Source organism: Mastigoproctus giganteus, chromosome 9 (assembly GCF_048544385.1).
Source record: "Mastigoproctus giganteus isolate SK-2022 chromosome 9, ASM4854438v1, whole genome shotgun sequence".
In the NCBI taxonomy this organism is placed as follows: Eukaryota; Metazoa; Arthropoda; class Arachnida; order Uropygi; family Thelyphonidae; genus Mastigoproctus; species Mastigoproctus giganteus.
In genome coordinates, this window is record NC_143583.1 from 105803073 (window position 1) to 105820568 (window position 17496).

Genomic DNA, 17496 nt, shown 5'->3' on the forward strand with positions numbered 1-17496 from the left:
TTGCAGGAGGTGTAGGGGGCACAAAGACGAATCGGAATCACATAGCATTGCAGGGTCCGAAATGCCTTCGTCATGCGGGAGGTCGCATGAACAAAGAAGCAAAGAAAAAGAACAGAAACAGCAACTCGTTAGTGTAACAGAAATCATTTTAATGACAAGTTTTACATTGGCAAAAAGCCATGCTACAGAAGGTGTTTGAAAGTTCGACCAGAAGCAATCACACAGGCTTCACAGCACCGCCGCATGGAATCCCTAACGTTCTGGAAGATTTCTGGCATGTCTTGAATCTCCCTGGCAGCTACAGAGATGCGAGCGACGAGGTCTTCAACTGAATCAACGGGGGTCTCGTACACCAATGTCTTCATTTGACTCCAGCAGAAGAAGTCCAAGCATGATAGGTCCAGCGATCTAGCAGGCCAATGAACCGGACCACCACGACCTATCCAATGCTGTCCAAATGTAATGTTTAGGTGTTGGTGGAGGTCATTGGTGTAATGGGGTGAGCCCCATCATGCTGGAACCACATTGAGCGGCGCAACGACTGAGGAACATGTGCTTCTTCAATAAGTTCGGGCAGAACTTGCTGTAGAAAGATCAAGTATGCCCTACCATCCAGACGAGGGGGCAGAAGGTATGGTCCAATGAGGTGGTCTCCAACAATGCCAGCCCAAACATTGACAAAGAAACGGCGTTGAGTTGCACGTGTTCACGTACCATGGGGGTTCTCCAAAGCCCACAAATGGGCATTATGTTGATTGAAGGTTCCCTCTCTTGTGAAACTTGCCTCATCCGTGAACAATACGGATGCAGCAAATGCACTGTCTGCCGCACTCTGCTGAAGAAACCAAGTAGCAAAAGTCCTCCGGAGTGGATAATCCGCAGGCTCCAATGATTGGACGCGTTGCAGATGGTATGAACTCAATTGGTTTGTTGACAGTATCCTCCATACAGTGGATTGGGAAATACCCAATCGTTGGCCTATCACCCGAGTACTTGTACTCGGATTGCCTTCTGCAAGACGTAGGACATTCTCCTCATTGTCTGGCGTTCTCGTCGTTCGCTCTTGATTCATGGTACCTCTCGTGAAACAACCAGTCTCACGTAACCTTCTGTGCACACGTGCGAAAATTGTATGATGAGGAGCACGCCTGTGCGGGAAATGTTCTTGGTACAAGCGCAGAGTGGCGCGCCCATTACAGTCCGCAGCTCCATACACGAGGTGCATGTCGGCCGGTTCAACATTTGAATACTCGTCCATTCTACTGCCTCGGGAACCGGTTCGCAAATGCTGACTTCCAGCGGGATCGCTGTTCACGCGACCTCCTGTTCAACGTCCTCTACCACATGACAAAGACATTTCGGACCCTGCAATGCTATGTGATTCCGATTCGTCTTTGTGCCCCCTACACCTCCTGCAAGTTTGTCACACTGGTAGTGAATCACCCTGTATATATATAGAATATAATATATAATCTCCACATTGTAGATAAAACAATGTGGAGATTATGTATACAAGTACAACTTTATATTTCATTCATCTCTTTCATAACCTAATAGTGTCTTTTGAATTTGAGATTTGTATAGTAAGTGGTTGTTTAGAAGAAAAGTAATGCCAAGAGCAAAAGAGAAAACTCAGTTTTCTTAGATGCAGAAGAATCAATATTTGTAATGTGCTTCAGTGTCGTTGAAGACGAGCAATAGTCTTGCTAGAAATAAGACAGGACTGAATTTTAGAGGGAAGGTTAAAGTTAATTAAGTCTTTTTGCACAAATGAAGAATTACATGGAGATCAGCATTTAAGGACTTAGTGGAAGATATTCGAGAAATTGAAGCTGTTTATACAGGACCTGGTTTCTCAAATTGGAAAGTGAAATGTAGTGTGCTATCATCAGTAAAACTATAAATAGGATTTCCGGTCAGAGCAGAAGCCAGTGGAAGAAAGTCATTAATATACAAAAGCAAAACAGTGGGAGAAAGAATTTAATCTTGGGGAACACCAACATTACTGGAGAAGTTAGAAGATAGGGAGCCATCTACCAACACTCACAAGGAGCATTCAGAGAGAAACCTGGAAATCCAGTTGAAAAAATCATTTAGCAGTTCATAAGATGGGAGCTTGTTTAGAAGAGCTCTATGCCAAAAATAATCAAAAGAAATGTCAAGAGAAACTGCTCGAGTTTCACCAAACTTTTCCATTAAAAATTTATCCAGAAATGAATAACATAAGTCAATATACTACCAACAGATCAGCATTGAGAGATTCCACAATGATCAGGTAGAAAGTAAAGTAGATTAAGAGTTGGCAGTTAATGGATTTCTTCATTACTTTGGAAAGAGTAGAGGTAGGTGAAACAGGGAAAAAACTGGAAGAGATTTATCACCCTCTTTTTAGGGACTGGCTGGATATGAGCATATTTCTAAATAGAAGGAAAAACTCTGGAATAAGAAAGTGTAAAATGGTGATGCCGAACAGGGAACAAAAACTTGGAACCACAGGTTTTGAGAACAAGTGGAAAAATGCCAACAGTACCTAGCGCTAACTTGGCATCAAGATTGATCAGGATTCTTTTAAAACCTTTTTTTGTCAAAAGACCACAGGAGGCATTAAGTGGAGTGTACTGGGTATGGTAGGCAGAGGTTTACCAAGATAATTAATAGAAGAATTTAAAATAAAGTTAATATCTAAGTCAGCCTTATCTTTAGCTAAGGATTCAATAGAACCATTAGGTTTAACACAGGTGGGAGTATAGATAGACAAAAGTTGCAACCAATAGGTCTGGCAGGAGACCAAAATGCTCAAGTACCATTTGAACAAAAAGAAAGTTTTCTATACTTAGCCTGTTCAAAATCAAGTTTGAATTGATTAATAACTGTTTTACAATTGTTTTAAACGGTAATCATTTTACTATTATAATCATGTGATCAGAACTCTTTTCCACCCCTATTCTCAGCACCAATTAATGATTACTGTACTAGAGTTTACAGCAGCTGACAACACCAGTACCCATCAACCATGCATAACTTTTGTGCATCAATTTCAGAATTTTTTAAAATTGTCATTATCACTGCTCCATTTCTGCAATGGTATTTTCAAAAAATTTGTCAAATACACAAAAAAAAAATTTGAAGAAAGAGTTGACTGGGGTAGCATTTTATTAAAAGGGCCAACTTTGCCATAGCCTCTGAAGCAGAATGATTGCTAGTGTCAAGAAAATTCATGCTATGATATAAACCAGATGGTATGCTAATAATCAAACTCCCCTGATGTATGTCTCTCACTGCTTGCAGCTGATGAAGAGTAACAGTTATTGCCCTGCTGCTAAAGAGGCATGAAGAAGCCGAAGCTTTTCTATCGTGCTCTATGAGTTATATTTCATTAGTTTCAATAAAACTTAAGGTGGCATCCAACATTCATTACGTAAAGGGGACAATTTCAAAACAGTTTTAGCAAGTCAGCCATTATATAGTCCACTGAATTGAACCTATGGTAACAAGCTAGGGGGCAACCAGATCAACTAATACTGTTCCCACATCTACACTGCTAGCTATGACTGGTGGAAATTCAAGTAGTAGTAGTAGTAGTGGCATGTGATGCAAGAAAGCAAGTGTATGAGCTTATGCAGCATCAGCCAAAAAAAAAAAAAAAAAAAAAATTACACCATTCCCTCCAAATGCCTGTCCAGTTCCTCCTTAAATTTATTTAACCTATCAACTTCCACGACAGATGGAAGTTTGTTCCAACAATTAACCACCCGCTGGTTAAAGGCAAATTTCCGCACATCTATTCTACATCTGCCTTTTCTTAATTTGAATTTATGCCCCCTTAGGTTCGTAATCTGAACAAGTGGAAGAATTCCATTAGAATTCAGAGTGCTCAATCCATTCAAGGCCTTATACACCTCAATTAGATCACCGCGCAGGTGCCTAGTCTCCAGTTGCTGCAATTTGCAGAACTTAAGCCTCTCTTGGTAAGAGGATCCCTTCATTCCCCTCACCAATCTTGTTGCCCTTCTCTGTACATGTTCAAGCAAATCTACATCCTTCCTAAAATGAGGCCTCCAGACCTGTACGCAGTACTCAAGCGTGGCCTGACCATTGCCTTATACAGAGGAATAATCACCTCCTTTTCCCTGCTAGCAAAATTACTATATATCATTGCCAAACCCCATGACCTGCCCTGGCAGCCTGTCTGCATTGCTCAGAAAACTTCATATCTGACTGCACAATTACTCCCAGGTCTTTTTCATTTTCTACCACCTTAAGTGTAGTACCCCACATTGGTACGTTTCTCTGGGGTTACTTCTACCCATATGCAGTACTTTGCATTTGTCAAGTTTAAACTTCAGTTGCCACTTCTTAGCCCATCTGCCCAAATTATCTAGATCCTGTTGCAGTAGCACATTGCCATTACTGTCATTAACAACCCTGCCAACCTTTGTATCATCTGCAAACTTCGACACTAAGCCTGATATACCTTCATCAATATCATTGATAAATATACAAAACAATAAGGCGCCTCCGTAGCCAGGTGGGAAGGAGCAGCAGTGCGTAGCACATGCTTCTTGATTAGACCAGGGTTCGAGCCCGTGACCACCAAATACGGAGGATGCAAAAAGGTCAGGGAATGACCACCGCATATCCCCGGAGCAATATGGCCTTAGTTGCTAATGCTCCTAAAAACCAAATAACAAACAACAAAACAACAGAGTACCCAACACCGAACCCTGTGAGACTCCACTAATAACATTAGTCCACGAAGAGCAGCACCCATTAATTACCACCCTCTGTCTTCTCCCACTCAACCATCCCTTTATCCATTGTAGCAACTTACCCTTAATACCATTCTGCTCCAATTTGTACAATAGTCTTCCATGCGCAACAATGTCAAAAGCTTTCCTGAAATCCAAATATATGATATCAAAATTATTTTTTGCATCCAGTTCCTTTGTAACCACATCATAATATCCTATCAAATTTGTCAGACAAGACTTTCCCTTAACAAACCAATGCTGTGTCTGAATTATTGCTGCAGTCTTGTCTAGATGATCCTGCAATGCATCTTTAACCAGTGACTCCATTATTTTACCTGGAACAGAAGTTAAACTAACTGGTCTGTAATTACTCGTGTCACCCTTTGATCTCCCTTTGTGAATTGGGGATACATTTTCACATCTCCAATCCGTGGGGACCTCCCCTGAGTCCAAGGATGCTCTCATAATTATGGCTAAGGGTTTGCTTAGTTGCTTTGCTGCCTCCTTTAATATAACTGGATAGATCCCATCCACCCCAGGTGCCTTTCTTATGTTTAACATCAACAATTTCTCCTCCACTTTGCTCTCAGTTATTACAAAATCATTAAGCACCCTGCTACAATTTGATAACCTTCTACCATTTTCAAACCTTAATACTCCTCATGTGTGAATGTAGATGCAAAATACTCATTCAGTTTGGTTGCTATCTGAGCAGGATCATCAACAGTCGAACCATCGATATCAAGTGGACCAATCAGATTCATCCCCTTCCTTTTAGAGTTTATATAAGTAAAGAAATCCTTGCTGTTTTTCTTAGCATCTTTTGCCAAGGATTTCTCGTAATCTGCCTTCGCCTGCCTAACCTCCTTTGTGACCTGATTACAGACTAGCTTATATCTGCCATAGGCTTCTGAGTCAGTTGATAATTTATATGCATCCCATGCATTTTTCTTCTCTGTCACGAGTCTCATTAGTTCATTTGATAACCATTTAGGCCTAAACCTTGAACAATATTTCTTAATAGGTAAAACTTTTAGTAGCATCCACGATTAATTCCTTGAATGCTTCCCACTTAGAATTTACTGTTGGTAACATTGTCAGTTGATCCCACTGTACAGAATTTAAAAACTGTCTGAGACCACTGTACTCACCTTTACGGAATCAAAAACCCTTTCCTTTACCCCTGATGGTAATTATATCTTTAAGTAAATCCCACATCAGTACACTGTGATCACTGCCACCTAGTGGTTCCTTTATCTGCAAATTCTTAATACACTAATGATCACTGCTGATAACCAGATCAAGAGTACTGATCTGGTTATCAGCAAATAACCAGACATTATAAGACATTCTGATTTACTAGCCCACTATTTCTCTGTACAATTGTTCATTGTACTCATTCGAGTCATTAGGCCTATAACACACTCCTCTTATTTTTGCTTTCGCAGTACTTATGTCACACCAAACTGACTCAAGTAGTTTCACATAGGCATTACAGCTGACACCATGATATGTTACAGAAATAAGAATGTGCACCTTACCATGCATATTAGTATTAGTCATACGGTACAAGGAAGCCTGCAGCTTTTGCTGCACCAGCCAACAATAAATAAATAAATAACAAGAGAAAATGTCCTCAAATAGGTACCTATTCAGCTGACCTTTGAATCTCCCCAAGCTGTCAGCCTCAATTATCCACAGAAGCGAATCACTGGATAAAAGGAAACTTCCTGCAATCCACTCTAAACATCTTCCCCTGTGATTTTAATTTATGACCCTTTAGTTTTGGAATCATTTATAACACTGAAAATTTCACCTTCATTCATTTTACTTTCTCCTCTCGGGCCGTTATATACCTCAATTAGATCTGTTCTAAGGTGCCTGGTTACCAAGTCTTTCTTCATACGATCACCCTTTTGACCAAAACTTCCACACTTAGTTAAGGCAGACAGTGTGGGGAAATTGCAAGAAATTGCAAGAAGTGAAATCACTACTTATGCATAGCTGCTAACTTTTGACTTGCAAAAACCTGAAGATGAAGAATTTTTAAGAAAGAAGAAAGGAAGTTTTGGTTCCAAGACAGGCAAAAACAAATTAAAAAAAAAAGTAAACTGCAGCCATTATCAATCCACTGCAGGATGGAAGCCTCTTCAACAATTCATGTTGAGGGAAATGGACCATAATCTGCCAGCTGGTCCAATGCGGGTTGGCAAATCGGCCGTATTTAGCAGTCAGGGGCTTGAACCCCGGTCTACTCAAGGAGCGTGTGCTACTGCACTCCCGCTCCTGGTCACTCGGCTATGGAGGCAAAAAAACAATTGTTGCCCAAAAAACTTACCTACTTTCTTCCTACAAGATGAAAACTGGATGCCCTCGAAGGATTTAAAGTGGGGAGGGAGGGTGGGCCATCAAGCTCTCAACAACAATGGCAGAGCTTGCATTGAACATCAGGCAACACAGCGGCAACCCCAAGGCAGAATGCGTTAGTCCCATAGGAGCTAACTGTTGTCAATGGCTCTATTGTCAGGGAAAACGGAAATATATTGTGCAAAAAGGATAGATAGAATAGGGCCAGGGTACATCTGTCAGGGGCAAAAGTTGATGACATTGTGGACCAGATATCATCTTTTAAAGGTGAAAAAGGCGATCCCGCTGTACACGTTGGCACTAATGACATTAAGAGTAGTAGATATGCAAACTTACTTAATAAGTTTGGCTCAGTGTTGAAAAAAAACTCGTGAGTTAGGGTTAAATTTGAAAGTGTCCGCAATTCCACAAAAATATGATGGGGGGAGAGTATATGATGATATGAGGAGTATATGGAGAGTACACAGAATAATAGATTAACAATAACCACAGGCAGAGATAAAATTGATTCTTGCACTGCTTCTGTTGGAACAAGCAGCAACTTGGAAAGGAAGTCAGGGACTGGGAGTCATCATGGAACAAATAAATACATAACCTGGGTTAAGGCAACTAAGAGTAAAAACAGGTACATGTATACTTGCATGTACACCAATGCTAGGAGCACAATAAATAAATTTGATGAATTTGAAATGCTGGTCAAGACATCAAATGCAGACATTGTTGGGATATCAGAGATGACAAAGATATAAGTGATGGAGAATTTGAATATTGGGAGTACAAGGTGTACAGAAAGAACAGACAGGATAATAGGGGTGGAAGGGTTCTGCTCTTAGTTCAGAAACACAAAATCTAAAGCAGTGCATCCAGTTGAAGGCACCTCCATAGCCAGGTGGGCAGGAGCAGCAGTGCGTAGCACATGCTTCTTGATTAAACCAGGGTTCGAGCCCGTGACCACCAAATACGGAAGATGCGAAAAGGTCAGGGAATGACCACCGCATATCCTCGGTGCAATATGGCCTTAGTTGCTAATGCTCCTAAAAACCAAACAACAACAACAACAACAGCATCCAGTTGATATGGTGGCCTGTGCAATGCTCAGTCAGTTTGGTGTGACATAAGCACTGGGAAAGCAAAAATGAGGGTAGGAATGTGTTATAGGAATACTCTGAGGAGTACAATGAAAAACTGTACAGAGAAATAAAATGGGCCAGTAAATCAGAATGTATTATAATGGGAGATTTTAACTTTCCAGATACTGACTGGAACTTGAGGGTTGGTCACATACACACTAGCAAGACTTTTGTGGATTTATTGATTGACAGCATTCTACAGCAGCATATTAGAGAAGCAACAAGAGAGAGTAATACTCTTGTTATCATTATGAACAGTGACTATTCGTGCATTAAGAATCTGCAAATAACCACTAGGTGACAGTGATCACAGTGTATTGATATGGGATTTACTTAAGGATATAGCTGCCATCAAGAATAAAAGGAAAGAATTTTGCTTTCGTAAAGGTCTCAGACAGTTTTTAAATTCTATACAGCTGTACTAACTAATGATGTTACCGTCAGCCAATTCTAAATGGGAAACATTCAAGGAATTAATCATGAAAGCTACTAGGCTTTTCATACCAAGTAAGAAATACTGTTCTAGGTTAAGGCCTAAATGGATGTCAAATGAACTAATGAGACTCGTGGCAGAGAAGAAAAATGTGTGGGATGAATATAAATTATCAGGTGACACAGAATCCTATGATAGATATAAGCTAGTCTGTAATCAAGTTACAAAGGAGGTTAGTCAAGCGAAGGCAGATTAAGAGAAATTATTGGCAAAGGATGCAAAGAAAAACAACAAAGACTACTTTACTTATGTAACTTCTAGAAGAAAGGGGTAAACCAAATTGGTTCACTTGATACTGAGGGTTCAACTATTGATAATCCTACTCAGGCTGCTCACAAACTGAATAAGTATTCTGCACCTACATTCACACATGAGGAATTCTTTGAGGAAGTGGAGACCAGAAGTTTATCAAACTCTAACAGGAAGTAAAATTATTTTGTAATAAGTGGAAGAGAAACTGTTAAAGATAAACAAAAGAAATGTACCTAGGGTGGATAGGATTTATCCAATTTTTCTATGTGAACCCTAAACACGAGAGGTATTAGAACCTATAGTACTTAGTACCATGCTTGGGTTGGAGGTTGAGAAGACGAAAGAAGATATTTGTTGACATTGGACTTGAACTTCTGTAGATTGAAATTTTCAGGAAATACGTATGAAGGAAGGAAAACGGCAGTTGAATGAATAAATGAGGAAGATGAAAAGTTGGTTCTGTGGGTTTGAAGTTGGACAGTAAATGGATGTTGGCTGGTGGCGGCACGTGTTCGGACTGTTTTGAAAGAGAGAGCGGGAATTATAGAAGCCAATTCAGAAGAACAGTGCCCATGGAAGTATCTGTAGAAGAGGCATGCAGCAGAAACAGTACATCTATGAGAAAGTGAGTGGAGAGACTCTGTTAGAGATGAATCATTAATTAACCTAACTGCCCTCTTCTGAATGGAATCAAGAAGCCTGAGAGAGGTTTTGGGGGCACCACCCCAGTTGTGGGAACAATATTCCATGGCAGGGCAGATTTGCGATTTATACAGAGTGAGCAGCTGTTTGGAAGAAAAGTAACGCCGAAAGCGAAAGAGAAAACCAAGTTTTTTAGATGCAGAGGAAGCAATATTTGTAATGTGCTTGTGCCAAGAGAGATTAGAAGTCAGGATAATCCCCAAAAGAGATATATCGTTTTGCCTAGAAATCGGAGTGTCAATAAAGATAAGCATAGGAGCAGAAGAATCCTTTTTGAGAGATATAAGACAAGACTGAGTTTTAGAAAGGTTGAAATCAACTAAGTTGTCTTTGCCCCACTGGAGAATTACCTGAAGATCGGCATTTAAGGAATCGGTAGCAGATTTTTGAGAAGTTGAAGCTGATTGAGCAGGACAAGGTTTTTCAAAATGGAAAGTTGAATGCAATGTGCTATCATCGGAAAAACTATGGATAGGATTTCCAGTCAATGGAAGAATGTCATTGATATACAAGAGGAAAAGAATGGGGGAAAGAACTGAACCTTGGGGGACACCGGCATTAGTGGAGAAGTTAGAAGACAGAGAGCCATCTACCATCATCCTCAGTGAGCGATCAGAGAGAAAACTGGATAACCAATTACTAAAAACAGTTGGCAAACCATAAGATTGAAGCTTGCTTAGAAGACCTTTATGCCAAACACGATCAAAAGCCTTTGAGATGAATTAGTCCATAAATGGGTAACATAAGCCAGAATATCACCAGTGGATCGACACTGACGGAATACATACTGGCGATCGTTGATCAGACAGAAGGTTTCTAGGTAGTTTAAGAGTTGGCAGTTAATTGATTTCTCCATTACTTTAGAAAGAGTAGAAGTAATTGCAATGGGACGATAATTGGATGGGAGGGATTTGTCACCCTTTTTAGGAACTGGCTGGATATGAGCAAATCTCCAAGCAGAAGGAAAAACACCTTTGGAATAAGAAAGTGAAAAAAGGCGGCAAAGAATAGGAGTAAGTTCAGGAGCATAGGTTTTGAGAACAAGTGGAGAAATACCATCGGGACCTGGAGCTTTCTTAGCATCAAGATTCGTCAAAATCCTTCTGACATCCTTTTGACGGAAGACCACAGGAGGCATTGAATGGAGCATGTTGGGAATGGTGGGAGGTGTTTTACCAAGATCATTAATACATGAGCTGGAAGAAAAATGGGATGCTAGCAGGTCAGCTTTATCCATGGCTGAAGTGACAACAGAACCATCTGGTTTGGACAGAGGTGGGAGCAGAGATGGGAGCAGAGATGGGCAAAAGTTGCGGCCAATAGCTTTGGCAAGAGACCAGAATGCTCGGCTACCATTAGGGCAAGAAGCAAGTTTTCTACTCTTAGCCTGTTCAAACTCTAGTTTGGCCTGATTACTAACTGCTTTACAATTGTTGCGAGCTTTGGTGTAGGCAGAAAATGAAACTGAAGAATTAGAAACAAGCCAATTACGATATGCAACATTCTTCTCTTGAACAGCCTTAGCATATTTATTGGAAAACCAAGGTTTAGATAAAGGACGAGATTTTAAAGTGGAGTGTGGGATAAAGGATTCCATTCCTGCAAGAATAATTTCACTGACACGATCTGAGCAAACGTTGACATCAGAAGTTTTGAAACAGTAATCCGACCAAGAAAAAGAAGAAAAGAAGTCTCGCAGGTCATCCCATTTTGCATTCTTGTAATGCCAAACAACACGAGGTTGGGAATAGCCATGAGATAAAGGTTCCATTGGAGAAGAGACAATCACCAAGTTGTGATCTGAAGTGCCTAAAGGACCTCTCACTTCGACCGTGTACTTAGAAGGGTTGTTGGTGAGAAAAAGATCAAGCGTATTGGCTGTATGATTAGGATTGTCCGGTATTCTTGTAGGTAAATGAACAATCTGTGCTAGGTCATTAGTAATTGCAAAAGCCTCAGCATCTCGACCTGCTGGGTCGGTGTGACTAGAAAACAGAAGCCAGCTGGAGTTGTGAACATTAAAATCACCAAGGAAAATTACCTCATTGTTAGGAAAGTTGGACTGGAGAAAGTCAAGTTACAAAGAGAGGAAGCCAAAGAGCTCCAAGTGATTAGTGGAGTTGGGAGAACGGTAATGACAACAGATGAATTTGACACAATGAGGTAGAGAGATTTTAAGCCAGAGAAGATCAAAGAGAGGAGATTCCAAATTGCCAAGTCTCTGACAGGGAATATCAGAACGGACATATGCACAAGTACCACCTTTGAGGCGAAAGGAATCATACAGCGAATAATTTGGAACTACTGCTCATCTGAGATGAGCAGTAGTTGAATCAACCGATAACTGAGATTCTGTCAGAAAAAGTACATGGGGTTTGGCAGACTGCAAGTGGAAATGGATATCGTTGAGATTAGAATTGAGACCACGTATATTTGTGAAATGAATTAGGAAGTCCTTGGGAGGTTTAGATCTTTTCGCAGATAAGCTTGCTCTATTAGTTTGACAATTCATGGTGTATTCAATTATATTAAGGGAGGAAGTTAAGGAAATAAGCAAACCCTTAGCCATAATTATAAGAACATCCTTAGATTCAGAGAAGTTCCCAGCAGACTAGAGATGTGCTAACGTATCCCCAATTCACAAAGGGGGATCAGGGGCTCACATTTTGTGACTATGGACTTGGCAAACCCAGGGTCCTGAGCTGGATATCATCACTTTTCTCTTTCTTGCCTTCTTGGTGATTCCCTTTTACTTTTCTCTCTCTCTCTCTGAGGGTTACATTGGAATTTTTTTTTTTTTTTTTGGCTGGTGCAGCATAAGCCTCGGTTGTGCCATATGGCTGCTAATAATAATAATAATACAATTTACAATACCATACAATATATTTTCATCAAAAGAATTTGCTTACAATAATAATAATAATCAAAGGGTGATACAAGTAATTACAGACCTTTTAGTTTAATTTCTGTTACAGGGAAAATAATGGATTCACTGGTTAAAGAAGCAATGCAGGATCATCTAGATAAGACTGCAGTTATAATTCACACACACACACACACACACACACACACACACACACACACACACACACACACACACACACACACACACACACACACACACACACACACACACACACACAGCATGGGTTTGTTAATGGGAAATCTTGTCTGACCAATTTGATTGGATATTATGATGTGGTCGCAAAGGAACTGGATGCAAAAAATAATTTTGATATCATATACTTGGATTTCAGGAAAGCTTTTGATACTGTTGCACATAAAAGACTGCTGCACAAACTGGAGCAATGAGGCATTAAGGGCAAGTTTCTGCTATGGATAAAGGAATGGCTGAATGGGAGAAGACAGAGGGTGGTAATCAATGGTCACTGCTCTTGGTGGACTAATGTTATTAGTGGAGTCGCCTAGGGTTTGGTGTTGGGTCCATTGTTCATTTTTGTATTTATCAACGATGGTGATGTTCAAGTTTGCAGATAATACAAAGGTTGGCAGGGCTGTTAATGACAATATGTTACTGGGATTTTGGGATTTTTAAAAGTTTTGGCAGTAGTAAAGGCATATGATGCAAGAAAGCAAGCTTATGCAGCAACAGCCAAAAAAAAACGTGTCTTTCTCAATTTGAATTTAAACCCCTCAGGCGACTAATCTGGGCAAGAGGAAGAAACCCATCAGCATTTAGCTTGCTCAAACCATTCAAGGCCTTATACACCTCAATCAGATCACTTTGCAGGTGCCTAGTCTCCAGACAGTTAGGCAGATGGGCTGAGAAATGGCAACAGAAATTTAACATTGATGAATGCAAAGTACTGCATATGGATAGCAGTAAGCCCAGAGTAACATACCAACTGTGCTGCACTCAGAGCAGTGGAGAATGAAAAAGACCTGGGGGTAATCGTGCAGTCAGATATGACATTTTCTGAGAAATGCAGACAGGCTGCCAGAATAGCTCCTGGGGGCCTTGTCAATGATATACAGAAACTCTGCTATTGGGGATAAGGAGGCGATCATACCTTTGTATAAGGCAAATAGTCAGCTTGAGTACGGCATACAGGTTTGGAGGCCTTATTTCAGGAAGGATGTAGAGCTGGCGTGAGTACAAAGAATGGCAATGAGATTATTGAGGGGAAAAAAGGAATGCTCTTACAAAGGAAGGCTTCAGTTCTGCAAATTGCAGTATCTGGAGAATAGGCACCTGCAAGGTGATCTGACTGAGGTGTTTAAGGCACTGAATGGATTGTGCAAGATCAGTGTTGTTGGGATTCTTCCTCTTGCTCAGTTTATGCACTTGAGGAGACACAAATTCAGAGTGAGGAAAGACAGTTGCAAAGTAGATGTGTGGAAATTTTCCTTTAGCCAGCGAGTGGTCGATTGCTGGAACAAACCAATCTGTCATTGTGGAAGTTGATAGCTTAAATAAATTCAAGGAAGAACTAGACAAACTTATGAAGGGAATGGAATGAGTAGGTTAAATGGAAAGTGTTTTTTTTTTTTTTTTTTGTTTGTTTGGCTGATGCTGTATAAGCTTGCTTTTTTGCATCATATGCCACTACTAATGCTAATGATAGTAACTGTTTTGACAGTTGTATATGTAAAAATTTTATTAAAAATATCTACAGTATATATAAATGTTATATTAGATATTATGAAAACTCTACTATTCTCTACTAACAGGAAAAATTCAATCAAATATTTGTTTATTTTCATACAACAATAGAAGTTTTCTTATCGACGTGATTCGGACTGAATGAATTTCGTGAATCAAAAAAGTTTATTAAATTGAGGGATCGTAAAAAAGTATACATATACATCAGTTTAATTTTCATCTGTTTAGGTGATGAAATATGTTTTGTTGCATAAGCCCTCCTTTATTTTTTCAATAAATCACATCACTGACTGTTGATTCAGACTGTTGTTCAATAACATAAAGCTGTAGTGTACCTAAGACATTTTTGGCAGCTGAATGAAAAATTTTTGGCCACAGATTTCATTCAATCTCTTTTTCTTCTTTGTATTTAGATGTAACTGTTTCTTTATGATATCTACATCATCCATAATTTCATTTTCCAACAATCTGTCACCAATTTCTTGAAAAACATTATTGAATCCATTGTCTTCTTCTATAAATCTTTAGGAACTTCAATTTGCTTGAAATCAGTTAATCAACTGTTCTTTATATATTTTATAGTTCAGGCCTTTTGTTAGCTTGGTCAACTTTGGGCCAATGATTTCTCCAAGATTTAGTAAATCTTGGAATTTTGTTCCATGCCAGTGCTATATTGTAAACACGTCTGATGTTGATGAGTTTATATTTGTGTCCTCTATTTATTCCAAAATTGAAATGATAAACTTTCACCTACATTGCCTTGATCCATAGGCTGGATTAAAGATGTTGCATTCGGTGGTAAAAACATAGCCTTTATGGCCACTTCTTTGAATTTCTCACAATTGGGATGTAAAGGAGTGTTATTCAGAAAGAGAAAACCTTTTCAGGTAAATAAAAAAAACAATCTCTGAATAATGAAAAGTCCAGTGATGCTGATTTCTGAGTGGTAAACTGGTAAAGAAGAACAATGTATAATTTTTAAACAACAAAAACCAACAACAAAAGCAGCAATCTGTGAGTTTCAGTTGCATTTCTGCAGACAGATATCATGATTCTTACTTTGGATTTTTTGTATCCTTGTGGCTACACTTTTTTTTTTCCATAATTTCTTTAAGTAACATCTATTAATTCAGAGTTATTTCATCCATATTAAACAGCTGTCTTCAAATCAATTTTTCTCTGTTGATAAGTGACCTTAAATCTTCTATAACTTGAGCAGTAGACAGGCAGCAGGTAATTTCTACCTGCTAAGTGAAACCAACATACAGTATTTTCTAATGTCCAAGCCATCAGTAACTTACTATAAAACACTCTGCACTATCAATCTTTCAAAAGAAGACCAAGCTCCCCCTTTGATGCTGCCTTTATGAGCTCGCACACCGAAGTTTTGTATTGCCTTTCTTCTCTAATTCTGGTTCTTTAAAGTGGAATGAGAACTTAATGACCCTCGTGAAACAAACTGAATACAGAATCCTTCAGAATTTTATGTTTTCCTAATCTTTTACAGTTGTCTTGCCACACCTAATTAAACATCAATTTTTTTAGAGGCGGCCATTTATTGAGCCTTTAAAAATATTGCTATTTGCACCATTAATTTATATAATATTGAATTATGTACTGCAATTACAATAGCAAATAATTTTAGTGGTGCAAACTCACATTTATGCACCACTAAAAGTGAAATTTTGAACAAATAGACAGATGACCTCCCAGGATGCATACAACAGGTGAGCTGCTATACTACACTAGTAAACATACCGGAACAGCATGCCACGGGAATCAGACAGTATGTTTTAAAGAGGAATGGGGATGCATCATTTAAATTAGAGTCAGTTAAGCATAGGTCAATTAAGAGGGCTTCTACTGTATTAGCTTTTAAAGTTGAGCTGTAAAAATGGCCAAAAAATCCACCTTTCTTAGGAATTGTATTAAAAAAACAATAAAAATAATAAAAAAATAGAGCTGCTATGATATTTTGCATTTAGAGTTCATATAGTTTTGGTAATCGTGAGGGGAAAAAATACAATAAGAAATACTGAAAAATCATTTGATGATTTTTCAGTATTTCTTATATAAGAATGAGATATAAGAGTTTATAATGAGATATAAGAGTTTAAAATTTGGGACTGGCTCAATCCCCACATGCATGATGACACACTTTGGTATTTCATAATATAACACATAATAACACTGATTAGTATTAATTCAGTTGATCTTTATTCTATAACTACTTTAGAATTATGCAGAATTACCATCAAACCTCATATTCATTATTTACAGCTCTGCTTTATACTCTTCAAATAAAAACATAAAATCCAAGAGAAATAACTGATGTAAACTTAATGTAATTAACACCTCATTATTAAAGGAAAAAACAATACCTTAATAGTTTCAGCAAACATCTGGAAGTTGTCTTCTCTATTATAGTAGATACGCAAATAATTGAGGAAATTGCAAGGAAACATACCATAGAGTCGATGAAAAAGATAATATACGCCAACTTGAATATGAGGTATATAGACCTCTGGTACTGAGGCTAAGATAAAAATTTAAAATAAACACAAATCAGTAATTAATTAATAAATAATAAATAATATAAATAAATAAATAATAAATAAGGTCAGCTTTACAGAGCACTAGTACACAAAGGACAGAATTAATGGGATACCTGGTTGCTAAGCAATGCAATGCTGTCACCCCTCTTCTAGTGGAAGTACCCCACCGTTTGGCAGGTATTTAGGTACACTGCATCACTGCATTCACGTAGATGGTAATTTGATGTCAGTATGGATAAACATCATGAGTTAACTGACTTTGAAAGAGGGATGATAGTGGGTGCCCGACACATGGGTCACTCTATCGCAGAGGTGGTACAGAATTTGCACTATCCCCATTCGACAGAATTAAGAGTGTATTGGGAATACTCCATTTCCGGAATAACATCACATCGTGGACAGCGCTGTGGGCAGAGAAAGCTGGTGGATGAACGCGGCCATCGGTCTAGCATTGTTTCAGTCAACCAGAGAGCGACAGTGGTACAAATCACCGCCGACTTCAACAAGGGAGGTGCCAGAAACATCTTCACCAAGACCATCAGGCGATCATTAGCAGCAATAGGTTATGGGAGCCACCGGCCCACCAGAGTCCCATTGCTAACACCACAACATAGGACTCTAA

The 17496-nt window shown here is 39.1% G+C and overlaps 1 protein-coding gene across 2 annotated transcripts in view; it reads right to left on the reverse strand.

The window, feature by feature from the left end:
• Positions 1 to 17496, reverse strand: part of LOC150080620 (hamartin-like) — a 293531-nt gene that overhangs the window by 155761 nt on the left and 120274 nt on the right. For both annotated transcript variants that reach the window (XM_090382129.1, XM_090382130.1), the window contains exon 6: positions 16701 to 16855. In XM_090382129.1, coding sequence (XP_090238255.1) covers positions 16701 to 16855 — 155 coding nt within the window. The remainder of the gene's footprint in view (positions 1 to 16700; positions 16856 to 17496) is intronic.